Genomic DNA, 27,841 nt, shown 5'->3' on the forward strand with positions numbered 1-27,841 from the left:
AAAAAAAAAAAAGGCCAGGTGCGGTGGCTCACACCTGTAATCCCAGCACTTTGGGAGGCTGAGGCGGGCGGATCACGAGGTCAGGAGTTCGAGACCAGCCTGACCAACATGGTGAAACCCCGCCTCTACTAAAATTACAAAAATTAGCCGGGCCTGGTGGCGCACGCCTGTAATCCCAGCTACTCCGGAGGCTGAGGCAGGAGAATTGCTTGAACCCGGGAGGCGGAGGTTGCAGGAGCCGAGATCGTGCCATTGCACTGCACTCTGGGCAACAGAGTGAGACTCCGTCTCAAAAAAAAAAAAAAAAAGAAAAAATTAGCTGGGCGTGGTGGCAGGCGCCTATAGTCCCAGCTATTGGGGAGGCTGAGGCAGGAGAATGGCATGAACCCGGGAGGCGGAGCTTACAGTGAGCAGAGATCGCGTCACTGCACTCCAGCCTGGGCGACAGAGCGAGACTCCATCTCAAAAAAAAAAAAAAAAAAAGAAGTGGAAGAAACCAATTATTGTAGGGTTACATAATCCATTATGTATTACATTATGAAATATTATTTTGAATTTAGAATTCTATCTTTAGTTCAATTACGAATTGACAGGTTAAAAAAAAGACATTCAGCCTTGCAGGACTCAGAAAATGTAAATTTCCTGGGCCCTAAGGAAGCTGAGGAGATGGTCCAGCACACCAGACCCCCTGGCCCCTTGCTGCTCTTCCAACAAGCCAGATGCCTCCCCTCCTTAGGACTTTAGTGTTAGCTCTTTTCGCCTCCCAGACAGGCTACCCATGATTGCCCTTAACATAATCCCTCACCTCCCGTAAGACTTCCCTCAAATGTTGCTTTCTCACTGAGACTTACCCTGATCACCCCATTAAAAATTACAACTCACACCCCTACACACATACATTCCTAATCCCCCGATCCTTCTCCACTTTAATCCTTGGCACTTTCTAATATGCTAAATAAGGTAGCCATTTATTAAGCTTCTTTTTCGGCTATCTCCCCACCATCAGAATGCAAGTTCGTGAAGGGCAGGGTTTTTGTTGTTGTTGTTGTTTGAGTCTCACTCTGTCGTGCAGGCTGGAGTGCAGTGGCGTGACACTGCAACCTCCGCCTCCCAGGTTTAAGCGATTCTCCTGCCTCACCCTCCTGAGTAGCTGAGATTACACGTGTGCACCACCACCACCATGTCCGGCTAATTTTTGTATTTTTAGTAGAGATGGGGTTTCACCATATGGGCCAGGCTGGTCTCGAACTCCTGACCTCATGATCTGCCTGCTTCAGCCTCCCAAAGTGCTGGGATTACAGGTGTGAGCCGCTGTGCCTGGCTGGTTTTTGTTTTGTTTTGTTTTGTTTTGTTTTGTTTGTTTTTGAGATGGAATCTCGTTCTGTTGCCCAGGTTGGAGTCCATTGGCGCCATCTTGGCTCAATGCAATCTCCGCCTCCTGGGTTCAAGCAATTCTCCTGCCTCAGCCTCCTGAGTAGCTGGGACTACAGGTGCATGCCACAATGCCCAGCTAATTTTTATATTTTTAGTAGAGACCGGGTTTCACTATATAGGTCAGGCTGGTCTTGAACTCCTGACCTCAGGTGATCCACTTGCCTCGGCCTCCCTAAGTGCTGAGATTACAGGTGTGAACCACTGTGCCCAGCCTAGGGCAGGGGTTTTTGCTTTTTGTCTGCTTTTGGTCCTGCTGTGTCTCCAGCTCCTACAACACCCTGGTATCTGATTGGTGCTCAACCCATAATGTGTGTTGAATGAATGAGTGGAGTTCTTGAGGACTGGGAGCAGAATAACATAAGACTCGCAGGACAGGCCAGGTTTTCTGGTCTTACCCCCAAAGGAGAAAATGCTTGATTGGCTGGAATGAATTGCCATCTTGGAAAAATGGATAGTTCGCCAATCCTTTTCATTTCATCAAAACTTTAGCTCTGGTTCTTTTGTTTTCTGTTTGTTTGAGACAGAGTCTCACTCTATCACCCAGGCTGGAGTGCGGTGGGGTGATCTCGGCTCACTGCAACCTCCACCTCCTGGGTTCAAGCAATTCTCATTTATCAGCCTCCCAAGTAGCTGGGATTTCAGGCACACACCACCACGCTTGGCTAAGTTGTTTTGTTTTGTTTTGGTTTTGTTTTGTTTTAGTAGAGACCGGGTTTCGCCAAGTTGCCCAGGCTGGTCTTGAACTCCTGAGCTCTAGCACTCCGCCCACCTCGGCCTCCCAAAGTGCTAGGATTACAGCTGCGCCCAGCCTAGCTCTGGTTCTTAAGGAACATGGTCCGAATTGAGTCACTCACAGAATAAGGATTTGCGCTGTGAGAGGGTATCTAAATTGTAAGAGAATCTGCTGGAGGAGGGCGGTGCTTAAATCTAAATCCATTAACTTGTGAAGTTAGGGGGGATAACCTACTGAACCTCAGCATAGGGGTCATTTGACCTAAAGAAACTGCTCACCTGATCCACTGGTGTGGAGTGGGCCTGTGGGTGAGGGACAGATTCCAGCCCATGGTAGTTTGAGTGTGTGATGACCAAGATAATTCAGTAGAGGGCGCTGGGAGAACTGATGACTCGCACTGATCAGGAATATTCCATGCAACTTAGATCCAAGCGTAGACTAGACTACTAAAGTACTGGAAGCAAGTGTGAAGACCATTTTTATCATCGTAGGAGGACAAAGTCGTTTGAACAAGACATAAAATCCACTGACCATAAGGAAAGGATTCACATCCAATAATATGATAAACTAGGTGAAACTTTTTGGAATTTGATTGTGATGAGGTGGTGATTTGATTTCACAGGTATATACAAATGTTTAATCAAACTACACTTTAAGTGTAGATGTTGTATATCAATTATATCTCGAAGCTTTTCTTTCTTTCTTTTTTTAAGAAGCCTGAGGGGAAAATGCCATAAAGTAAGTTAAAAAAAACAAAACAAAACAACAATAACAACAACAAAAAACAGATGACAAGTTAGGAGAACCCATTTGCAACAAAAATAACAAAGCACACTCAAAAGAGCCTGCAGTAAGTCGACAGAAACATGGGCAAAGGCCTCGAACAACGAAAAAGGAATACAGCTGATTAATAAGCATGAAAAAATGTTCAGGTGCCCTAGGAATTAAAGAAGTACAGATTGAAACATCGAGTAATATTTTTCACCCATCAGGTAGGCAAAAATTAAAACAATTGATTTAACCCTGTAGAGGTGATGGGGCAGTTGTGGCGGGGGCGGTCTGTAGGAGTGGGTGACAAAGGCACTGCAAAGGCAAAGCTAGGGGACACAGGGTCTGTGGTGGCCATGAGGAGTTGACACAGTGTTGATGTGGATAATATATCTTCTTGATTGCAAAATAACAAAAATAAGGCCCACCATTGAGGCCCCAACAGCCTCTTGATAGTGGGTGGGTTCTCTACCTATTCCAGGCAACACTGTTCCTATGCACCCATCAGCACATCTAGTGCTTTGATTGCCCCTCCTGAGCTCCCACAGCCACAGCAGAGGCAGCAAGCATGCCTGCCCCTAATTGTGGGTGGCTGCTGGGCCTAGACATTTCCAGCTGCATCACAGGGCCTACAGGTAAAGGGAGAGACTAATTCCAGCCCTACCAGTAGGGAGGGAGCCTGGACCCTCGTGGAAAATTGGAAGCTGCACGTGCCAGGAGCCCTCTGTTCTCAACTGTATGGGTTAGGCAATGCTTTGTAACAAACCACTGCAACACTCAAATGATTGAAACACAATAAGCACTTTTTATTGCTCCTAAAGTCTTCAACTTGGCCGGCAGTGCTGGGCTCAGCTGTTCTCGCTCATATGTCCTTATAGCTACTCCTCTCAAGTGGTGGACTCAGTTTCCCCACCTCTGAATCTGGGTGAGCCCTGGGACTCGCTTTGGCCAGTAGAAGGTAGCCGAAGTGGCTGCATGCTGATCAGCGGGGGCTGGTGAGGGGCTGGCGGGTCTAGGATGGCCTGGATTGGGACACCTGAACTCTCCCTCCCATAGTCCCTGCTTGTCCAGCAGGCTGGCCGGGGCTTTCTCGGGGCAGAGGTGGAGGTCCAAAACAAAGGAGCACATGCGGGTTCTCTTCAGGTGGAGGAAAGCGGAGGCGTCAGCTCAGATTATGCCTTTTTCACGTTAAAATGATTTTCAGCTGATGGCAATTAAGAAGCAGAAAGTGCAGGAAAAGGTCAGGTTTCCCTCCCCTTTTCTGCCTAAAGGCACAATATAAATTCTCCATCACTGGAGACAACCATTAACTCTGCCCAGCCAGAGGCGGTACCAGAGGCTGCTACAGACAAATCCTGCTGCATCAGCTTCCTCTCGGATATTTACCATCCCATAGTTTACTACCTTTGGAAGCCTAAAACTGTTGTCCTTGGTCGTCATTTCTCTACAAATTTACTTTTTTAAAAATGCTGTGTAAGACAGTGTTCCAAGCCATCACTTTGTTACTTTTTGTTGAGGCTTATCCCGAGTGACGTTGGCTGCCTGTGTTAATAAACTGTTTTTCGCCGGGCGCAGTGGCTCATGCCTGTAATCCTAGTACTTTGGAAGGCCAAGGCAGGTGGATCACCTGAGGTCAGGAGTTCCAGACTAGCCTGATTGACGTGGTGAAACCCCGTCTCTACTAAAAATACAAAAAACGTAACCGGGCGTGGTGGTGTACACCTGTAATCCCAGCTACTCGGGAGGCTGAGGCAAGAGAATCGCTTGAAACTGGGAGGTGGAGGTTGCAGTGAGCCAAGATGGCTACACTGCACTCCAGCCTGGGGGACAAGAGCAAGACTCTGCCTCAAAAAAACAAAAACAAAAAAATTGTTTTTTTTTGTGAATCTGTCTTTTCATTAAAAAGTCTCTTAATCTGTTTTGTTTTGCTATAACAATACCACATATGGCATCATTTATTTAGAGACAGGTGTCTTGCTCTGTCACCCAGGCTGGAGTGCACTGGTATGATCATGGTTCACTGTAACCTCAACCTCCTTGGCTCACACAATCCTCCCAACTCAGCCTCCCAAGGAGCTAGGACTACAGGTGCACGACACCATGCCCAACTAATTTTAACTCTGTAGAGATGGGGTCTCACTATGTTGCCCAGGCTGGTCTTGAATGCCTGGTCTCAAGTGATCCTCCTGCCTCAGCCTTGCAAAGTATTGGGATTATAGGCGTGAGCCACTGAACCCAGCATGGGTCATATATAATAAATAGAAGTTGGCTTACAGTTCTGGAGGCTGGGAAGCCCAAGATCAAGAAGCCAGCCTTCTTGCTGTGTCCTAGTACAGTGGAAGGCATCATATGGCAGAAGGGCAAAGTGAGGGCGAGAGAAAGACAGAGAATGAAATCCTTCATTTATAAGGCACCACTCTCACGATAACCAACTCACTCCTGAGATAACGTTTTTTTTTTTTTGAGATGGAGTCTCGCTTTGTTGCCCAGGCTGGAGTACAGCAGTGCGATCTCAGCTCACTGCAACCTCCGCCTCCTGGGTTCAAGCGATTCTCCTGTCTCAGCCTCCCAAGTGGCTGGCATTACAGGCATGCGCCACCACACTTGGCTAATTTTTGTATTTTGAGTAGAAATGGGGTTTTACCTGCTTGGCCAGGCTGGTCTCAAACTCCTGACCTCAAGTAATCCGCCAACCTCAGCCTCCCAAAATGCTGGGATTATAGGCATGAGCCACCATGCCTGGGCCCAGAAATAATGTTATCTACCCATTCACAAGGGCATAACCCATGTGGCCTAATTACTTTTCATCAAGCCCCACCTCACAACACTGGGGATCAAGTTTCCAACTTTGGGAGACACGATCAAACCGTAGCAGAGCCCCAGCTGAAAACCTAAGACAGGTGGAGGTAAAGTTTTGCTTCCAAGGCCTATGCTTGAAACTGGCTCACAGGAAGTTGCACTACATTCATCTACAGGACAAAGCAAGTCACAGGACCAGCCTGGATTCAGAGGTGGGGAAACAGACTCCACTTCTTGATGGCAGGAGCCATGGTCACACAGCACAGAGTGTCAATACAGCAAGCCACTAACCGTGGTCAATGCAGTCACCCCCACAGCAACCCAGAACTCTGTGCCCCATCACAGCACTGGGCAGTCCCCAGCAATTAAACTTTCCTGTTGGGACTGCACTCTCTTTTTTTTTTTTTTTTTTGAGAGAGTCTTGCTCTGTCACCCAGGCTGTGGTGCCGTGGCCGGATCTCGGCTCACTGCAAGCTCCGCCTCCCGGGTTTACGCCATTCTCCTGCCTCAGACTCCCGAGTAGCTGGGACTACAGGCACCCACCACCTCGCCCAGCTAATTTTTTGTATTTTTTAGTAGAGACGGGGTTTCACCATATAAGCCAGGATGGTCTCGATCTCCTGACCTCGTGATCCGCCCGTCTCGGCCTCCCAAAGTGCTGGGATTACAGGCTTGAGCCACCGCGCCCGGCCAAGGGACTGTACTCTCACAGAGAAATGAGACATACGTGATCAGCACCACAAGTATGTACCTACCCAGCCTTGGCTTTACTGTGCCTAGTCAGCCAGGCCACTTTCTTTGTCCTGAAAGTTAACCTGGGTTCACTCTGAGGCTTGATGTACTGCCCATGTGCAGACAGCAAATTCGGGAACCAGTCAAGCATGTCCTGACACCTTGGCAGTCAGGAGAGAATGGGTGGGTCATACAGCAGAGGACTGGGATACAAAGAGGCCATTAATTGCAGCCATCAATAAAATGTGTGACTTAAACAGGGGCAAATGAAGGGATGCTACTGTCTGGCTGGGCATGAGATGGAGTCTCACTCTGTTGTCCAGGCTGGAGTGCAGTGGCATTGTCTTGGCTCACTGCACTCTCCGCCTCCTGGATTCAAGGGATTCTCCTGCCTCAGCCTCCTGAGTAGCTGGGATTACAGGCGTGCACCACCACACCCGGCTAATTTTTTGTATTTTTAGTAGAGACAGGGTTTCACCATGTTGACCAGGCTGGTCTCAAACTCCTGACCTCAAATGATCCGCCCACCTCAGCCTCTCAAAATGCTGGCATTACAGGCATGAGCTACCACGCCTGGCATGTGGTTGAAATCTTAACCCACAATATGATGGTGTTGGGAGGTGGAGCCTTTGGGAGGTGATTAGATAATGAGGGTGGAGACCTCAAGAATGGGATAAGTGACATTCTTAAAAAGGCCCTGGAGGCTGGGTGCAGTGGCTCATGCCTGTAATCCCAGCATTTGGGAGACTAAGGCGGGCAGATCACTTGAGGTCAGGAGTTTGAGACCAACCTGGCCAATATGGTGAAACCCAGTGTCTACAAAAATACAAAAATTAGCTGGGCATGGTGGTGCATCCCTGTAGTCCCAGCTCCTCAGGAGGCTGAGGCAGGAGAATTGCTTGAACCCAGGAGGCAGAGAGAGGCAGAGGTTGCAAGTGAGCCGAGATTGTGCCACTGCACTCCAGCCTGGGCGACAGAGCCAGACTCCGTCTCAAAAAAAGGCCCTGGAGAGCTGCCTCCTATCTTCTACCATAAGAGGACACAGCTAGAAGGCACTTGTCTGTGAAAAAGTGGGCCCTCATCAGACAACACCGGTGGCTTGGACTTCCCAGTCTCCAGACTCGTGAGAAAAAGGTATGTTTATAAGTTACCCAGCCTTTTTTTTTTTTTTGAGATGGAGTCTTGCTCTGTCACCCAGGCTAGAGTGAGATGGCATGGTCTTTGCTCACTGTAACCTCCGCCTCCCGGGTTCAAGCGATTCTCCTGCCTTAGCTTCCCGAGTAACTGGGATTACAGGTATGTGCCACCACACCCCGCTAATTTTGTATTTTTAGTAGAGGAAGGTTTTTGCCATGTTGGCCAGGCTGGTCTTGAATGCCCGACCTCAGGTGATTCACCCACCTCGGCCTCCCACAGTGCTGGGATTACAGGCATGAGCCACTGCATCCAGCCAAGTTACCTACTTTTAAGGTATTTTGTTATAACCACCTGAACAAGAACAAAGAAAGATAGTCTCCAAGCCACGTAGTACCCATTCATAAATCTGGGGTTTTAAATACCTTCCTCCTATTATTGTCACGAGAGATAGATTCAAGTTTCATTTGGTTGAAGCTTCTAAAGCTGGAAGGAACCTAAAATGAGCTTCAACTTCAAGGCTAATGTGCCTCTGCGCCCTCCACGTAAAGCAGAAAATGTCAGATCTCCCTTGCCCTGCCTGCTTTGCAGGGAGGATGTGGCTCCACAATCCAGGTTCCCCCCATCTGTGGCCACAGCCAGGATGAGGATCAGAAGCTGGTGACCACCTGCATCCCTCCTGGTAGCTGATGGCAACCGTGAGGGAAACTGCCTCATTTCACAGGTAACAGGGTCAGAAGCTCTGGTGGCATCCAACACAGTTCCCAGACCAGCTCTGTGTTCCAGTGTGACTTGGGTTCATTTATGTGGCTAACTCAGCTTCCCCGTCCTTTCCAGAGGTTCCGTGAGCTTTTCTTTTAAACATGTACCGGATACTTATTGACTCTCATTTCCTGAGCTTGGGACTAAACCCTCTACACATCCAGCATTCCTTTACTAAGCCCTTTTGTCCCCAGAGCTAGGAAGTGTGGCTCACAGGCAGGGATCATCCTCTGCTCTCCTCCAAGGCCTGGCCCAGAAGGACCAAGGGAAGACAGATCCAACCCAGAGCCATTTCCCTTCCAACCTCTTGGCAAGCCTGATGAGTTCCACTCCCCCCTGACGGGCACACCTGCCTTCCAGGCACTGATCCTGCTGTCCCCGTCTTGCTCTGCCACTCACTATGCCTGGCTCTCTGCCCAGCCCTCCCCAGCCTTCTCTCCCCCTACCTTTCCCACTTATTGCCTCCCTCCAGGCCTGTCCAGGGTGATAAGCTCTGGTCTCAGCATTCAAAGCCTCCTCTATCTGTTGTGGGTGGCAAGCCACCCAGGTGCCAAGGAAAGAGACCGAGGGCACGAGCTGTTCCAGTATAATAAAATATATAAAATAAGAATAGTTCTACTAGAGATCATAGATATGATTATATACGAATATCATTCATCATGAGTTTGTAGCAATTACTCTTTATTCCAATATTATAATAATCCTTGCTCTACAATGATAACCTAGGAAAATCCAGGCCATACAGAGATAGGAGCTGAAGGGGCATGGTGAGAAGTGACCAGAAGACGAGTGTGAGCCCTCTGTCATGCCCAGAGGGGGCCACCAGAGGGCTCCTTGGTCTAGCGGTAATGCCAGCGTCTGGGAAGACGCCTGTCACCAAGCAGACCATGGTCTAGTGGTAGTCAGAGCTAGACATCAGTCAGGCCCGCCCACAGTTATCGGGAGGCCTAACCGTCTCCCTGTGATGCTGTGCTTCAGCGGTCACGCTCCTGTTTCACTTTCATGTACACCTGGCTCTGCCCTCTAGATAGCAGTAGCAAAACTAGTGGAAGTATTAAAGTCTTTGATCTTTCTGAAAAGAGCATAGGAGAAATAATGATGTAAGCTGTCCTCTCTCCACCTCCGCTACCTAACAGGGAAGGGCCCCCTGTCCGGTGGACACGTGACTCATGTGTCCTCATCAATCATTGGCGATGACTCACACTCTTTACCCTTTAGCTTTGTATCCAATAAATAACAGCGCAGCCAGGCATTCAGGGCCACTTCCAGTCTCTGCATCTTGGTGGTAGTGGTCCCCCAGGCCCAGCTGTCTTTTATCTCTCTGTCTTGTATCCTTTATTTCTACGATCTCTCGTCTCTGCACATGGGGAGAAAACCCCACAGACCCAGTAGGGCTGGCCCCTACAATCTCTCAGCTGTGTCCCTGGCCATGACTCTGCTTGCTCTTCCCGAAAGCAATTAAAATGGGAAAATCTGACCCTTCTCACCCAGGAGGCAGGGCCTCTCCTCCCAACTGGAGCCCCAGAGCAAAAGCTCTCTCCTCCCTTCATCCTCCTTCTCACCATGTGACTTTGGACAAGTCTTTTCACTTCTGAGTTTTGCCATGTGTGCACGTGTGCATGTGTATGTGATGTACAGACCTTTGGTGTCTTATCACCACAGTGCCTCTCCACTCCCGGCCAGTGCTAGGGCACCCCCTCAGCTGCTGCAGGATGTATCCCCAGAAGGAGAGAGTTAAAGGGGAAGAAAGCCCTTGAGTAGGAGCCAAGTCATCTGAACGCACACCCTGTGCCCAGAGGAGGTAGGGGCAAGAGTTGCTTTCCATGAAGAGTGAACCTGATGAGAAGGCAGCTCCAGAGGACTCAGGAAAACCAAGAATCAGGAGAGAAAGAAACGTGCAGTCCTTGCCTACTTCAGGGGGGTACCACGAACTCCTTGGTCAATATAGGGACCTGCCTCTCCGTGCGCCCCAGCCCCCTCTGCACCATGCACTCTCCTCCCGGACCTGGCACCCGCTACAACTGTGGCCTCCACTAATGCCGGGGGTGCGAGGAGGTGGACGATGCCCAGGTGAAGCCGTTCAGGCCTCGTGGCAGCACCAGATCAAGGGCGAGGTTGCGCTGCTCGTCCTCAGAGTATACAGGCCGGTAGCCCAGCAGCTGCAGGGCACCAGTGCACAGTTCCTGCACGCGGCGGATCTTGGCAAAGGGCAGCGCGTGGCGCCAGGCCTGGGAGACGTTGAGCGCATTCCTGGACGAAGTCTTGAAGGCTTCGCGGCGTGCACCAGGTCCAGATCCGTGGGTGATGTTATGGATCCAGGCCTCGAGCTGTGGTGTTAGACTCAGCCCGGTGAAGGCGTAGAGCGCACGGATTTCTGCCAGCGGCTCCCGCGCCAGGTCCTCGAAGCGCACTAGGCGGTAGCGGCCGCGCAGGAAGGGTGGTGGCTTGAGTGTGGCGGCCTCGGCGATGCGTACGTGGCTACGGCACACCTCGCGTACCACGCGCAGGCCGGGGTCGGTCTCCACCCACGTGCCATTGGTGCCCAGCACGATGCCGTTGTCACGCGCCAGAGCCTTGGCTGTCTGCTCCCGGGAGCGCAGAACAGCCCGCGGGTCACGCACCAGGTGCACAATGCGCAGGTTGAGTGCGGGGTCACTGAGCAGCGGGTAGAGCACCTGCAGGTTGAAGAAGCGCACCTCCTTGAGCACCACGTGGCTGTAGGAGCGGCAGGCCTCCTGGGCCAGGCTGAAGGGCTGCCGCGCGCACAGTGGCTTGCACACCGCCTCGCTGCTGATGGCGCCTCGGGGAAAGGCACTGCAGGCGGGTGGCGAGCACAGTGCACGGCTCACGGCCCACTGGAAGAGGTCGGACAGGTTGCGGCGCCAAGGCAGATAGGCATCAAACACGTCCATGTCGCACAGGAAGACGGAGCGCACCAGGTCACGCACAGCCATGTGCAGCGTTGCGGCGCTGCCTTGCGACAGAGTGGTCCACACGTGCCACGCGGGCTCCATTAGGTAGAAGACATCGGGGTGCTGGCTGAAGAGTTGGCCCACGAAGGAGGAGCCCGAGCGCCACGAGGACAGCACCAGCACATGCACGCGCTCCTCGCCGCCTGCTGGGGACGAGGGCCCTGGCCGGGAAACCAGAAAGAGGAGGAGGAAGGTCTGCGCCAGGAGGAGCGCGGTCACTGCTGTGCTGGAGACTCGCGGCAGCCACATGCTGACTGCTGGGGGCCTTAGGGAGGAGAGCGCAGCGGTTAGGGGCTGCAGCCTGCACGCCCATCCCGTGCCCCACTGCCCAGTGCCTTCAGGGAGCAGATTAGACCACCAGACCAGAGCCTCCCATGAACATGATGGTCTCAGTGGGGCGCTCTCCCGGAAATGTGGCCTTAAGACATAACTCAGGATCCAGTCTAGCTGAGAGCAAAAGTACAAATGCAGAATGCGGTCAGAAATCTGTCTGTATGTGAGTCCTACCTTCTTAGCTACCTACCCACATTACCATTGTCTATTTGGAGAGGGAAATATATTCCAAACGGAATTCCTGTCTTTTGCTTAAGAATTCCTGTGAGGAAACTCTTTTAGGTTGTTGAACTGATGGGCGCTCTGGTGGACGTCACAGCACCGCCAGGCTCCCTGAGGCTCTTCCACTCCGTAGTCTGTGATCTTTCTTCTAACTTTCCACACTACACTGACATACATAGCCTGTGATCTTGAACCAAATACTGGATCGCTCCATGACTCAGTTTACCTATCTGTAAAAGCGGATGATAGCAGCACATAACACAGGATTTGGGTGGATTATTAGGCAATGGGAAAATGTTTGAATATCCTGGATGGACAGGAGGGACAGGCAGTAATGTCCCTAACTGAAGAGTGCCCTTGCTACAGTGTGTGCTCTGCATTGTATGATTTTTTTTGTTTAAAAAGACAGGTATAACTTTTCTTATGGAAAATAACTTTTCTTATTGAAAATAAGCAAACAGGCAGGACGCGATGATTCAAGCCTGTACTCCCAGCACTTTGAGAGGCTGAGGAACCTTGAAGCTAAAAGTTTGCGACTAGCCTGGGCAACATATGGATAGCCCTACTGTCTCTACAAAAACATTAAAAAAAAAAAGAAAGACAGAAAGACAAGAAAGACAAGAAAGAAAGAAAGAAAGAAAGAAAGAAAGAAAGAAAGAAAGAGAGAAAGAGAGAAAGAGAGAAAGAAAGAGAGGAAGAGAGGAAGAGAGGAAGAAAGAGAGGAAGAAAGAGAGGAAGAAAGAAAGGAAGGAAGAAAGGAAGGAAGAAAGAAAGGAAGAAAGAAAGAAAGAAAGGAAGAAAGGAAGAAAGGAAGAAAGGAAAGAAAGGAAGAAAGAAAGAAAGGAAGGAAGGAAGGAAGGAAGGAAGGAAGAAAGAAAGAAAGAAAGAAAGAAAGAAAGAAAGAAAGAAAGAAAGACAGAAAGAAAAGAAAAGAAAAGAAAAGCCAGGTGTGGTGGTATGTGCCTGTGGTCCCTGCTACTCGGGAGGTTGACCTGGGAGGACTGCTTGAGCCCAGGAGTTTGAGGTTGCAGTGAGCTTTGATCATGCCACTGCACTCTAGCTTGGGCGACAGAGTGAGACTCTGACTCAAAAAAATACAATACAATATCAAAATGAGCAAATAAGGCCAGGCACAGTGGCTCATGCCTGTAATCCTAGCAATTTGGGAGGTTGAGGTGGGCAGATCACCTGAGGTCAGGAGTTTGAGACCAACCTGGCCAACATGGTGAAACCCCATCTCTACCAAAAACATACAAAAATTAGCTGGGCATGGTGGTGCATGCCTGTAGTCTCAGCTACTTGGTAGGGTGAGGCGGGAAAATTGCTTGAACCCGGGAGGCAGAGGTTGTGGTGAGCTGAGATTGCGCCACTACACTCCAGCCTGGGCAAAAGAGTGAGACTCTGTCTCAAAAACAAAAACATGAGCCAATAAATAAAGTGGACAAAGAACACCAACTGTTGCCATCACTGGTGGGGGGTGAAGTGCTGAAGGCAGCATGGGCTCCAGAGGGAGGGTGTCCTGAAGCCCCGTGGGTTTGCAAGGAGACCAGTTGAGGCGGAGCTGGGATGGAGCCGGAGAAGCAGAGAGGTGAGAGCAGAGTACTGTTCTGGCCAACTGAGGGGACTCACCACTGTCCAGGGCTGCTGGGAGAGCTGCAACGCTGATCACAAACCCATGGGAGATGATGAGAGGCTCCTCAGTACCTGGTAAAGCAGGAGGGCAATGGAGTCACACCCTACAGGGGAAGATAGCCCCAAAAGTGACATAACTTCTCTGAGGCTCGATTTCCACTTCTGTAGAGTGGGATTTGCAACATTTAACCTCTTAGGGCTGTTGTGAGATGCTGCTGCAAACACCTAAGAAGAGGGGGCCTGGGAGAGCATTCCTTACACACGTGCCCCCATTACTGTGACTGTCCCTGTGCTGAGCTACTGTTTGCAGAGGAGGAACCCCCTCCACCTGGGGAGTCTCCCCCAAGAGGAGACACCCATAGGCCACCTACTCTTCCAATCCCAGTATCTCACAGGCCATCCTCTGGCCTCCAACAACCAGCCCTTTAGTGGACCTTAAGAATGTCGCATAGGTCGGGCATGGAGGCTCATACCTGTAACCCCAGCACTTTGAGAGGCGAGGCAGGCGGATCACCTGAGGTCGGGAATTTGAGACCAGCTTGACCAACATGGAGAAACCCCGTCTCTACTAAAAATACAAAATTAGCCAGGCGTGGTGGCGCATGCCTGTAACCCCAGCTGCTCGGAAGGCTGAGGCAGGAAAATCACTTGAACCCGGGAGGCAGAGGTTGTGGTGAGCCGAGATCGTGACATTGCATTCCAGCCTGGGCAACAAGGACGAAACTCCGTCTCAAGAAAAAAAAAAAGGAATGTCACGCATGTCTCGCAGGGTGGAAGGAACACTGGGCCGGCCTCCCGCATTCCAAGGTCCCAAAGTGTTCTTCTCTTCGCATCTGTTGCTTCTGCAATGATCTCAAGACCGGGTGACTTTGGAAGGGAGGGGCCTGGAAATTTTCTCCTTGCTCCTGCATCCTTTGCTCCCTGCCTTCCCCACTCCCCTGTCCAGGTCACCACTGAGAGAAGCCACGGTCTAACTTGGGAGCAGATCCCATTTCTGCCCCTTCCCCTCATCAGGAGGCAACAGGGGTGGGTGGAGGATGCCCAGCAGCTCTGTCAGCAGCCGACTGCACAGCCTCTCTGGGAAAACCTGGAAGACGGGGAGAGTAGCCACTCATCTGCTTTGCACATGATCAACGCTCCTCCAGTGCCAGTGGGCTGACGATGGTTGGCTTCCTGCCAATGGGGCACCGAAAGAGAAGGGAACTCATTTTCTGACTTCAAGTGCTAGGTGCTTCGAGTCCACAGGATGACTTAACTCAGCGGGCCCTGAGGGGGCCATGATGATGTCAGTGTTTCAGGTGAAGGACTCAAGGCTTGGAGAGACAGCAGGAAAGCTGGGACCCCAGGACTCCTGTTCCTAAGCTCCTGGCACTTCTGATCCCAGGCTGTGGGCCTCTCCCACGTGTGATTGCTCCCTGCAGAGTGCAGGACCCTGCTGCTCTGGCCCAAACACAGTTGTCCTGGCCAGCCCAGCCCTTCCCTGGGTAGGGAGGATCTTGATCCCAAGCCAAGGTGTTTGTTACCTGTGTTCCAGGAAAGCCAGAGGTCTTTTTAAGTCACTCACACACTACAGGAACTGCTATGAGATCCTATTACTGAAACTCAAGAACTAGGAAGGTGCTTGAATCATCCTATGCCACAGAGTCTCCAGAAGACCAGTTCCCAGCTGGGAGCTTTCTGGTAGAAGCCTTGCACTCAGCACAGTGGACATTTGGGACAAGGGTTTGACATAAGGAAGAAAAAGTCAGGCAGGCCCTGTGATAGGTACTTTTGTCTTCATGATTAAATGCTATCATCCCAAGTCCCTAGGAGGCAGAAATGACCATCCCTGTCTGTTTTAAATGAAGCAGTGGGGCTCAGAGATGTGAATACCCAGTGAGGAGGAAGGGCAGGGGCTTCAATCCAAGAACCAGCCGGGTGTGGTACTTCATGCCTGTAATTACGGCATTTTGGGAGGGTGAAGTGGGTGAAATGCTTGGGCCCAGAAGCTCAAGACCAGCCTGGATAACATGGCCAAACCCCATCTCTACTAAAAATACAAAAATTAGCCTGGTGCAGTGGTGCAGACCTGTAGTCCCAGCTACTCAGGAGGCTGAGGCGGGAGGATTGCTTGAGCCTAGGAGGCAGAGGTTGCAGTGAGCTGAGATTGCGTGACTGCACTCCAGCCTGGGCAATGGAGAGAGACTGTCTCAAAAATAAATAAATAATAAATAAATCAACAGGCCGGGTGTGCGGTGGCTCACACCTGTAAACCCAGCACTTTGGGAGGCTAAGGTGGGTAGATCACCTAAGGTCAGGAATTCGAGACCAGCCTGACCAAATGGTGAAACTCCATCTCTACTAAAAATACAAAAATTAGCCAGGCGTGATGGCAGGTGCCTGTAGTCCCAGCTACTCGGGAGGCTGAGGCAGGAGAATTGCTTGAACCCGGGAGGTGGAGGTTGCAGTGAGCCGAGATCACGCCACTGCACTCCAGCCTGGGTGACAGAGTGAGACTCCGTCTCAAAAAGTAAACAAACAAACAAACAAACAAAAGTAAATCCAAGAACCAGACTCTCACTGCAGGGCTCTGTAGTGGGTGTCACAGTCCTGAGCCTTTGTCCGGTACCATTTCCCATCCTGGAAGGCCTATCTCCCCCTTGAAAGTCTTCCCTTGATGAGGGGCACATATTTATTATAGTTTAATTTTTGGAAAAGATAACACATAGATGTTGTATAAAATTCTAAGCCAGGCATGGTGGCTCCTGCCTGTAATCCCAGCCCTTTGGGAGGCTGAGGCGGGCAGATCACTAGAGGTCAGGAGATCGAGACCAGCCCGGCCAACTCGGCAAAACCCCGTCTCTACTAAAAATACAAAAATTAGCCGAGTGTGGTGGCAGGTGCCTGCAGTCCCAGCTACTCAGGAAGCTGAGGCAGGAGAATCATTTAAACCTGGGAGACGGAGGTTGCAGTGAGCTGAGACTGTACCACTGTACTCCAGCCTGGGTGACAGAGCGAGACTCCATCTCGAAAAACAAAAAAAAAATTCTCAAGGTACAGATGCGGGCATTGTCAGCTCATGTTTCATGTGTGAAGACAGGAAAAGAGGCCACATTCCCTGGGCAGACACAGCCCCACACCAGAGCACAAAGCTAGTCAGGCAAAAGGAAGTGACATTTCCTATCTCTCATGCCCTCTCCAGCCCTCCAACCTCAGAGGCAATTCTGCTTTAAATTTCCAACAAGTAATTAGTGGTGATGATGGTGATGATAACGATGATGAAAATGATCATGTTTTTCAGGAGGAGGGTGGAACTAAAAAGTACAAGAGGTCATAAAGGGAATAGAAAGTTCTGTTTCTTGTTTTGGTACCCAGGAGCACCCTAAGCAGTGGTCCTTCTTTTTTTTTTTTTTTTTTTTTGAGACGGAGTCTCGCTCTGTCACCCAGGCTGGAGTACAGTGGCCGGATCTCAGCTCACTGCAAGCTCTGTCTCCCAGGTTTATGCCATTCTCCTGCCTCAGCCTCCCGAGTAGCTGGGACTACAGGCGCCCGCCACCTCACCCGGCTAGTTTTTTTTTTGTATTTTTAGTAGAGACGGGGTTTCACCGTGTTAGCCAGGATGGTCTCGAACTCCTGACCTCGTGATCCGCCCGTCTCGGCCTCCCAAAGTGCTGGGATTACAGGCTTGAGCCACCGCGCCCGGCCTAGCAGTGGTCCTTCTTAAGTCACAGACACTTTTTTTGACATTTACTCTTTTTAAAATTTATTTTTGTCAAAATACTACACATAGCTTGAGAAAGCATAAAATATGCCTGGAGGCCAGGCACAGTGGCTCATGCCTGTAATCCCAGCACTTTGGGAGGCCGAGGTGGGAGGATCTCTTGAGCCCAGGAGCTCAAGGTGGAAGTGAGTTATGATCGTTCTACTGCTCACCAGCGTGGGCAACAGAGTGTGACCCTCTTTCTTAAAAAAAATCAAAAACCTAAAGCCACAGCAAAACACGCCAGCTCACAGCTGAAGCACTGAGAGTACATTTCCTTTCTTGTTTTTTCTTGTTTCTCTTAGTTTTCCTTGGGGCTAATTGCATTAGATATTAGAAAGGTTGAAAGAAAAATTTAAAAGATGTGAAAAGTAGAACAAAAAACATAAATGGGCCGGGCACGGTGGCTCAAGCCTGTAATCCCAGCACTTTGGGAGGCCGAGACGGGCGGATCACGAGGTCAGGAGATCGAGACCATCCTGGCTAACCCGGTGAAACCCCGTCTCTACTAAAAAATACAAAAAACTAGCCGGGCGAGGTGGCGGGCGCCTGTAGTCCCAGCTACTCTGGAGGCTGAGGCAGGAGAATGGCGTGAACCCGGGAGGCGGAGCTTGCAGTGAGCTGAGATCCGGCCACTGCACTCCAGCCTGGGCGACAGAGCGAGACTCCGTCTCAAAAAAAAAAAAAAAAAAAAAACAAAAAAAAAAAAACATAAATGACAGATAAAGGCTGCAAAATAGAGAAAAGATAAGATCAGCAAAAGATTCAATCCAGGAAAGTCAGTGCTCAGGATCCCGATCCCGGTGGAGCTGACAATCAAGTTGGGGACATTGAAGACACATCTGGCTATGTGACAGTCAAGGGACCTGATGGTATCCCAGTGGATGGCCTGGACATTCAGTTGCGGGAGGGTCACGTTAGTCCTGGCTGCATCCTTCTCTCCTGGATTCTAGCAAAGTCCCCACTTGGTCTCCCTTCAGTCCATCTTGTACAGTTGCCCCCAGAGGTGCCTACACCACACATCTGATCCTGCCATTCTCCTACTCAGTAACCTTCAGCTTTCCAACCGTATCTCCCATATCCCAGGCTTCAGACGGCCGGGAATCATCACTGTTCATCAAACAAGCTCTATCTCTCCCAACTCCCTAACTCATGCTACGAGTGCCCAGCCCTGACTCCCATTGGGAGGCATCTCAGCCTCGCCTGCAGCCGCCCCCTCTGCAGCTGTCAACGCATGCCCCACTCTGCCCTGCATTGTACTTTGCTTTCTCTTCTAGACTGTGAGCAACCTGGAACTTTGGATTGTGGTTTTTTGCAAGTGAACACCTGTTCTCTGGTGACCAGTGTGAGGATCGGCACTGCACAGGTACACTGGACATGCTTGGTTCTGTCCATTCAGTACCTGTTTTTCCTTCTCATAACAGTAGCTAGGCTTTTCCCTGGGGAATCCCCCTCACCCACTCAAAAGTACCTGTGGCTCAAATGGGGCTGATCCACCACTCCCGGCTCCTAATGGTCATGTGTCCCAAGACAGGCTCACGTCTATATTCCACACACTGACCCTGTCCCCCCAGCCCACACAGAACTATTGGCCTAGGAATGGGACATCTGCTCAACTGCAATTCTGGAGTTTTGCTGATCACAAGGGAAGAGGAAACTGTCTGGGTGTAAAAGTCAACACAGAAGAGAACTCAGCAGAGAAAGCTCACAGGCAAGCCGACAGCATCATCTAAGCATTTGGATCCAGTTGTGTAAGGTTCACCCATGGACCCCTCAGCTGAGGGATGCATTCGGTTTCTGCTTAAGTCCCTGGGAGATGAGTTTCTGTCACTTACACCCAAGAGTGGTGATCAGATAGTGATAGTGAAACCCTTGGTGGGGTGAGGTGGGAAGGGTGCAGGGGCGGAAATTCTGGGGGCTGGCCCTGCTTTGTTTCTCTTTGACAGTGCTAATTACATGGGTGCGTTCAGTTTGTGAAAGTTCACCAAGCTGTGCTTTCATTATCTATACTCTGATGAATGGCATACTTCAATAAAAAGTAAAGAATCCTGACTGAAGAAGAGAGTAAGAGTCATGTTAAGGAACGTCCCGAACACCGAATGAGTAGAGGATGTGAATAAATACTTGCCATTGCAATCGGATACCCTGTGGTCCACATCCAGAGGGAGGAATTCCCCAACAGCCCATATGGCTTTCTGCCAAGCACCTTAAAGTCATCTTCTTCTAAACATCCCTTACCATCTCTTGGTCTGAGAGACCTAGGAAGGAGCTATGGTTCTCCCCGATTTGCAAATGGGAAAAGCAAGACACTGACCAAGGATGGTTGTCCACAGCAGGGTCGAGCTGGAGCCCAGGAATCCTGGCTCTCTGGGCAGCACTCACTCCCAGCCAAGCTCTGCCTGCCCTTGACACAGCAGCTCCAGGCCGGGTGTGGTGGCTCACACCTGTAATCCCAGCATTTTGGGAGGCCGAGGCGGGTGGCTCACCTGAGGTCAGGAGTTTGGGACCAGGCTGACCAACATGGTGAAATCCCACCTCTACTAAAAATACAAAAATTTGGCCAGGCGCGATGGTTCACGCCTGTAATCCCAGCACTATGGGAGGCCGAGGAGGGCAGATCACGAGGTCAGGAGATCAAGGCCATCTTGGCTAACACGGTGAAACCCCGTCTCTACTAAAAATACAAAAAATTAGCTGGGCGAGGTGGCAGATGCCTGTAGTCCCAGCTACTCGGGAGGCTGAGGCAGGAGAATGGCATGAACCTGGGAGGCGGAGCTTGCAGTGAGCCAAGATTGCGGCCACTGCACTCCAGCCTGGGCAACAGAGCGAGTCTCTGTATCAGAAAAAAAAAAAAAAAAAAAGAAAAAATACAAAAATTAGCCAGGCATGGTGGTGGGCACCTGTAATCCCAGCTACTTGGGAGGCAGAGGCAGGAGAATCACTTGAACCCAGGAGGCGGAGGCTGAGGTGGGAGAATGGCGTGAACCTGGGAGGTGGAGCTTGCAGTGAGCCAAGATCATGCCACTGCACTCCAGCCTGGCAACAGTGTAACACTCCGTCTCAAAAAAACAAAACAACTTCAACAACAATAAAAAACCCAAAACCAAAACCAAAACAACAACCACAACAACAAGACACAGCACCTCTTCCTGTTACCAGCCTGTCCCAGCCCTGTTCATAGAATCTAAAGGAAAAAAATGTAACACTAGGTGTAGATCCCAGGTTTAGATTTCTCTGTTTAGAGTTGGCTGGAGGCCATCCCTGTTCAAGAATCCCAAAGGCACCTGGACACGGTGGCTCACGTCTATAATCCCAGCACTTTGGGAGGCTGAGGTGGGTGGATCACCTGAAGTCAGGAGTTCGAGACCAGCCTGGCCAACATGGTGAAACCCCATCTCTACTAAAACTACAAAGATTAGCTGCCATGGTGGCAGGTGCCTATTTGTAACCCCAGCTACTCCGGAGGCTGGGGCAGGAGAACTGCTTGAATCCGGGAGGTGGAAGTTGCAGTGAGCAGAGATCATGTGCCATTGCACTCCAGCCTGGGCAACAAGAGCAAAACCGCATCTCAGTGGCCTTGAGGCATCAACAGCTACCACTAGGGCCAAACTGCTCTAGTGGAGCCCTAGGCATTTGGAAGGGGGAAGGCTAACAAGGAGCGAAAGAAAGAGGAAGAAAGAAGAGAGAAAGAAAACAGAAAACGAGGCAAAACATAAAGCAAGGAACATAAAACATAAAACATAGGCCGGGCGTGGTGGCTCATGACTGTAATCCCAGCACTTTGGGAGGCCGAGGTGGGTGGATCACCTGAGGTCAGGAGTTCGAGACCAGCCTAGCCAACATGGTGAAACCCCGTCTCTATTAAAAATACAAAATTAGCTGGGTGTGGTGACACACACCTGTAATCCCAGCTACTTGGGAGGCTGAGGCAGGAGAATCACTTGAACCCAGGAGGCGGAGGTTGCGGTCAGCCTAGATCGTGCCACTGCACTCTAGCCTGGGCAACAAGAGCGAAACTTTGTCTCCAAGAAAAACAAAAACAAAACATAAAACATAAAGATGGAAGATGAGTGTTCACGGGGGGCAGAAACAAGGAACCCCTGCAAACACCATCTATGAGGGTTTCCTACATGCCCAGTCTTTCCCATCCATTTTCTGATTTGATCCTCACAGCAACCCTATGACATGGACCTGATGATCATCCCTATTTTATAGATGAGGAAAGTGAGGCGTAGAAAAATTAAGGGAGGCAGGGCATGGTGACTCACCCTGTAATCCCAGCACTTTGGGAGGCCGAGGCGGGCGGATTACCCAAGGTCAGAAGTTCGAGACCAGCCTGGTCAACATGACGAAACCCCATCTCTACTAAAAATACAAAAATTAGCTGGGCGTGGTGGCGCGCGCCTGTAATCCCAGCTACTTGTGAAGCTGAGGCAGAAGAATCGCTTCAACCTAGGAGACGGAGGTTGCAGTGAGCCGAGATTGTGCCACTGCACTCTAGTCTGGGCAACAAAGCAAGACTCTGTCTCAAAAAAAAAAAAAAAAAAAAAGGAAAAAAGAAAAGGGACTTGCCTGAAGAATTCACACAGTGGCTGTTGAGTCAGAGTTGGAAGCCTAGCAGCGTAACCTTGGAGCTCTTCCATACATAGTGTCAAGTGAAAAACACAAGTAACAAAGCTGACATACATATATACTTTTCTCCCATCTGTGGATGTTCTTAGATGTGCGTGTATTTTTCACACAGTTGGCTGGGTGTTAAAAATACACGAATATCAAAGAACACCCACAGATGGGAGAAAACAGTTGCAAATCATGTCTATAAATTGGGACTTGTACCCAGAATATAAAAAGAGCTCTTACAACTCAACACGAAATGGGCAAATATCCTATTTAGTTTTTTAAGAATGAGCATTTTTTTTTTTTTTTTTTTTTTTGAGACGGAGTCTTGCTCTGTGCCCCAGGCTGGAGTGCAGTGGCGTGATCTCGGCTCACTGCAAGCTCCGCCCCCCCGGGTTCACGCCATTCTCCTGCCTCAGCCTCCCGAGTAGCTGGGACTACAGGCGCCCGCCACCTCGCCCGGCTAATTTTCTTGTATTTTTAGTAGAGATGGGGTTTCACCGTGTTAGCCAGGATGGTCTCAATCTCCTGACCTTGTGATCCGCCCGTCTCGGCCTCCCAAAGTGCTGGGATTACAGGCTTGAGCCACCGCGCCCGGCCAAGAACGAGCATATTTTAAAAATATAAGAATAAGTAAATTTAAGAATGAATAAAGAAAAAAATTAAAATGAGTAAAGGATTTGAGAGACATTTCTCTGAAGAAGATACACAAATGGAAAGATGCTCGGCCAGGCACGGTGGCTCATGCCTGTAATCCCAGCACTTTGGGAGGCTGAGGCAGGTGGATCACCTGAGGTCAGGAGTTCGAGACCAGCCTGGCCAACATGGTGAAACCCCGTCTCTACAAAAAATGCCAAAAGCTAGCCAGGCATGATGGCAGGCGCCTGTAATCCCAGCTACTTGGGGTGCTGAGGCAGGAGAATCGCTTGAACCCGGGAAGTGGAGGTTGTGTTGAGCCAAGATCGTGTCATTGTACTCCAGCCTGGGCAACAAGAGTGAAACTCCAACTCAAAAAAAAAAAAAAGGAAAGATGCTCAACATTTTTAGGCAGTGGGGAAATGCAAATTAAACCACAATGACATGTCACTTTCTACCCACCGCGAAGGTTGCAATTTTAAAAAGGTAATTATAATAAATAATAAATAATTACAAGTGTTGGTGAGATGATGGAGACGTGGGGATCCTCATAAAGTGGGAATGTCAAATGGTGCATTTCCTGAAGAAACAATTTGGTGCTTTCTCAAAAGGTTGAACAGAGTGACCATATGATACAGCAGATCCACTCCTGGGTACACACCCTAGAGAACTGAACATATAAGCCCACGTGAAAACCTGCTCATGAATATTCACAGCAGCATTATTCATAATAGCCAAAAAGTAGAGCCATCCCTAATGTCTCATACATATTATACATATACACATATATACATATATAATATATATGTACATTTTAAAAGATATTTATATATTATGTGTATATATATATTTATATATTATATGTATATTATATATATAAACTTCAACATACATGAATTCTATCTCAATAAAGCTATTATTTAAAAAAAATACGAAGTATGGGAGATGTACACTGAAGTGTGGTGTTTTTCTATGGCCAGTTTATAGGTAATTTATTTTCTTATTAGTGCTTTGCTGCATTTTCCAGATAGTCTATGTCAGATTTTTATTACAATGATAAAATACAATCACAAAGATTATTACAATGATAAAATCAGAAATTTCTAATTGGTTAAAGGAGGCTTAGGTGAAGTTTGTCTTTCTCCAGCTATCACTGCAGAGAGACACGTGCCTGCAAATCCATCTCCCAGCCGACCTGAGTACCCAGTTAGCCAGAGAAGGCCAGGGGCATGAATTACCCACTCTGCACTAAAAGTTGTCAGAGCCCCCAAGCATATTCTTAACCCCAGGACTGTGGGCTGGGCCAGGCTGTGGCTGAAGCTGTGCCTGGCCCCAAGCCCTGGCCACATCTGCCATCTCTGCCAGTCCTGGTGATGCGGCTGCATGGCATCCCCCAGAGGCAGGGGGCTGGGACTGCAAGGCCCAGATGCTGATGGAGAGAACAGATCTGCCTTCAAGAATCTACTGGGAAATGAATTCTAATTAGCCTGGGAAGCGAGCCTCAAGCCTCCCTGGCTCAGAGCCACTGCCCTGGGGCATTTCTGAGCAGATGACCAGATAGCAACACACGAACCCTTTTCCCTGGCTGGGAGCTTTAGGGATTCTCACACTGCACTTCACACAGCACCTGACTTGGTCTAAATTGTAGTACGTTACAGCTGGAGGCCATAAAGTCTGAGGGCTCCCCACTTCTTCTCCGCAGCAACACACGCAGGGTATGGAGTGGGATTGTACTTTTAGCACATTCGCCTGTTTCCCTAAGTAGTGACAGAGCCCTCTCATTACAGGGATAATCTGGAATGTTCTCTGGTTTATTAACCATTTATTTTAATTACCTTATTTTTAAAAAGAAAATCATTCTTTCAAATCAATAACAGAAAGAAAAAGGAAGAGACTATTTTAGAAGAAAATAACAGGCTGAGGGCAGTGGCTCATGCCTGTAATCCCAGCACTCTGGGAGGCCAAGACGGACAAATCACCTGATGTCAGGAGTTGGAGACCAGCCTGGCCAAACACGGTGAAAACCCCGTCTTTACTAAATACACAAAAAATAGCCGCGCCTAGTGGCATGTGCTTGTAATCCTAGCTACTCAGGAGGCTGAAGCAGGAGAATCACTGGAGCCCGGGAGTCCGAGGCTACAGTGAGCTGAGATCACGCCACTGCACTCCAGTCTGGGTGACAGAGCGAGACTCCTTCTCAAAAAGAAAAACACACAAAAACACAGTAAAATGCAACATGTGGACCTTGTTTGGATTCTGATTTGAAAAAAACATCTGCCAGGAGATACCCTAGAGGTAAACAGATATATTTCGATATTGACTAATAGGTGATATTAAGAAATTATTATTAATACTATTATCACTATGCAGGACAATCTTGTTCATGTATTTCTGGACCCATCTCCCCTCCTAAGACACTAGAAGCAGAATGGTTTCTGTCTCATTAAAGACAGTAGGTATAGAGTACTGAGGTTAAGAGTGTGAATCCCACTTGACCATTTACTGCGTGATCTTGTGCAAGTTACTTCTCTCTGTGCCTGCTTGGTTAAAAAAAATCTGTAAGGCTGGGTGCGGTGGTTCACACCTGAAATCCCAGCACTTTGGAAGGCGGAGGAGGGCGGATTACGAGGTCAGGAGTTCGAGACCGGCCTGACCAACATGGTGAAACCCTGTCTTTACTAAAAATACAAAAATTAGCCAGGCGTGGTGGTGGACGCCTGTAATCCCAGCTACTCAGGAGGCTGAGGCAGGAGAATCTCTGGAACCTGGGAGGTGGAGAGGTTGCAGTGAGCCGAGATCATGTCACTGCACTCCAGCCTCGGAGACAGAGCGAGACTCCATCTCAAAAAAAAAAAAAAAAAAAAAATCTGTGAAGTGGGGGAAACAACATAACCCAACTCATGGGCTTGATTAAAAGAGTGAGTGAGTGGATATTTGTAAAGCAGAACAATGTCTGGCGCACAGTGCATTTATGAGTATTTGCTTAGGAATCTTCCTGGGCCACACTTATGTTCTGTGAATCCAAGGGAGAGTCTTTGAACCAGGAAAACCCAAGGACAATGGCTCTACCAGATTCAGGTGCCCCAGTGCCCCAGCAACAGAATGTGGCAGGCACAGGCAGGGGCCCCACAAAGACAAACAAAACAGAAGACGCTGGACAGTCATGGCTAGAGGCCTGGCTTCTTTTTTTTCTGAGATGGAGTCTCGCTCTGTTGCCCAGGCTGGAGTGCAGTGGCACAATCTTGGCTCACTGCAACCTCCGCCTTCTGGGTTCAAGTGATTCTTCTGCCTCAGCCTCCCAAGTAGCTGGGATTACAGGCACTTGCCACCATGACTAGCTAATTTTTGTAGTTTTAGTAGAGATGGGGGTTCACCATGTTGGCCAGGCTGGTTTTGAACTCCTGACCTCAGGTGATCCAGCTGCCTCCGTCTCCCAAAGTGCTGGGATTACAGGCGTGAGCCACTGCACCTGGCTTTAGATGCTTGGTTTCTGAAGCCAAATTGGGTTCAGTCTGTCTCTACTACCAATGAGGGGTGTGACTTTGAGCAAGTCACTCTCTGGCTCTCCGTGCTCCAATTGACTCTGTTTGTAGGACAAAGCCAGAAAAGTCCCGGCCTCCCAGGCTGGAGAGGAGCCCAGCCCCGGCTCCCCCAGCAACACAACACCCTCAGAGGCCCTCATACTTGGCCCACGCGCTTGTGGGTTTAAGTCAGTCGAGTCCTTTCTGGTCTTCAGGCCTCAGTTTTCCTACCCTCAGAAATGGGAAACTTGACTGCCTTGCCTCTGTGAAAGAGGGAGGAGAAAGGAAAGTCAACATTTGCTAGGCACCTGTCCTGAGGCCCAGAGGGCCTGTCCTGAATCCCAGGATGAAGCCGTCAGAAGCAGTGACGCAGGACTCCAATTCCCCTGGGTCTGGTTCCAAATCAACCCACCAAGCTACTGTTTCTCAGTAATTCTATGGAAAAAGCCGTTGGAAAGCTTTTGAAAGTCATGTCCTTTGAAACTCAAGTATCGAGACAAAAGGGGTTCTCCCCTCGCAGTGAGGATCCCCCTGCGCAGCCGAAGCCCCAGCAAGACTCTTCCAAACCGGCACCAACAGTGGCGATGCCCTTTCCACGTTGCTGATGGAAAAGCCACCCCTACTTCTTCCCGTCACCCCAGGTCTCCGGTGCAGGCCAGAGGAGCCCGCCCCCCAGCCGACCTGAGTGTGGGGACATCCCCCGTAGAGAGTGAAGAACCAACGCACCTCAAAGCTTGGCGGCTCTGCCCGAGCAGGAGCGGCACGGTGGGGGACGCCTCCCTCCCTGGGCTCAGCAAAGGCTCCCAGAAGTCGTCTCTTCCAAGTTCCACCGCACAGCCAGCTTTTTCTCTTCACTGGGAGAGTCCACAGGGGCTGACTTGCTCCATAAGGTCCCAAGACTATTAACGGACACCCGGTGAGGCCGGGAAAGGGGCTCTAAGAGGCATGGACGAGAGTTGGGGGGCGGGGGGACCAATCCACTGGAAGCTCCTGGAGACTAGAGGCAGAGCCAATCTGGGAACAGGGCAGGAGTCCCAGAATGGGATGTTAAGGATGGGGGGTGCCCTGGGCTACCACAGGGAAGGACGCGGCGCAGAGCTCCCTCCGGAGCCCGGCACTGCGGCCCGCGCCCTCTACTCCCCGCGCGCCGGCCAGCAACCCTCGGTGCTGCCCTGCGCAGCGCGCCGGAGCGCACACAATGAGGCGCTTTCAGACGTGGCTGCGGTCCCGGGGTGGCCGGCGGGAGCTAGCGAGCTACGGGAAGGAAGGAGCCGGTTGGCCCACCTCCCCGACCGAGGGGCCACGCCTCGGGGGAGGGGCGCTGACCAAGGGCGGGGCAGAAGGGCCCAGTGGGGCTGGGGCCCTGAGAGGCGCACCTTCTAGCCGAGGATGTCAAGGGGCGCTGGCAGGGTCACCTCTCATCTGACTACAAATGAACGTTGCACCCCACCTCACCCTAAATCCCCAGAGAAGGGAGACTCCTGGGAGGATAAAGGTCCTAGCGAAGGAAGTGGAATCTTAATCTTGGCCCTCCTCACTCTCGGGGGCATCCTTGAGGGGAGGTGACTTGGAATCCAAACCCTTCCCAAGGCCACGGCACCTGGATGACACTGGATGACACAGGGACCCGGTGCAGTGTCCCAGCTGGGAGGGGCGGATAGACCAGGTGATCTTAGCAGCTGGACCCGCAGCTTTTCCCCTCCTCCTGCACATTCCCTGCCCTAGCCTAAGCCCAGAGGCGCAGGCTTCATAGCAGGTCCAGATGAAGAAATGATACGTTTCAACAAATAAGATATTTCCAGTCAGG

The 27,841-nt window shown here is 50.2% G+C and overlaps 1 protein-coding gene across 1 annotated transcript; it reads right to left on the bottom strand.

Moving 5' to 3' along the window:
* Positions 1–10,187: 10,187 nt before the first annotated feature.
* On the bottom strand, positions 10,188–27,257 carry LOC112614440 (carbohydrate sulfotransferase 6). Its single transcript, XM_025370981.1, has 3 exons — positions 26,761–27,257; positions 13,519–13,593; positions 10,188–11,599 (listed from the first exon to the last, which is right to left on the bottom strand). The coding sequence occupies exon 3, from the start codon at positions 11,581–11,583 to the stop codon at positions 10,396–10,398; it is 1,188 nt and encodes a 395-aa protein (XP_025226766.1). The 5' UTR covers positions 11,584–11,599; positions 13,519–13,593; positions 26,761–27,257; the 3' UTR covers positions 10,188–10,395.
* Positions 27,258–27,841: the final 584 nt, after the last annotated feature.

The sequence above is a fragment of the Theropithecus gelada genome, chromosome 20 (genome assembly GCF_003255815.1).
Source record: "Theropithecus gelada isolate Dixy chromosome 20, Tgel_1.0, whole genome shotgun sequence".
NCBI classification, from domain to species: Eukaryota; Metazoa; Chordata; class Mammalia; order Primates; family Cercopithecidae; genus Theropithecus; species Theropithecus gelada.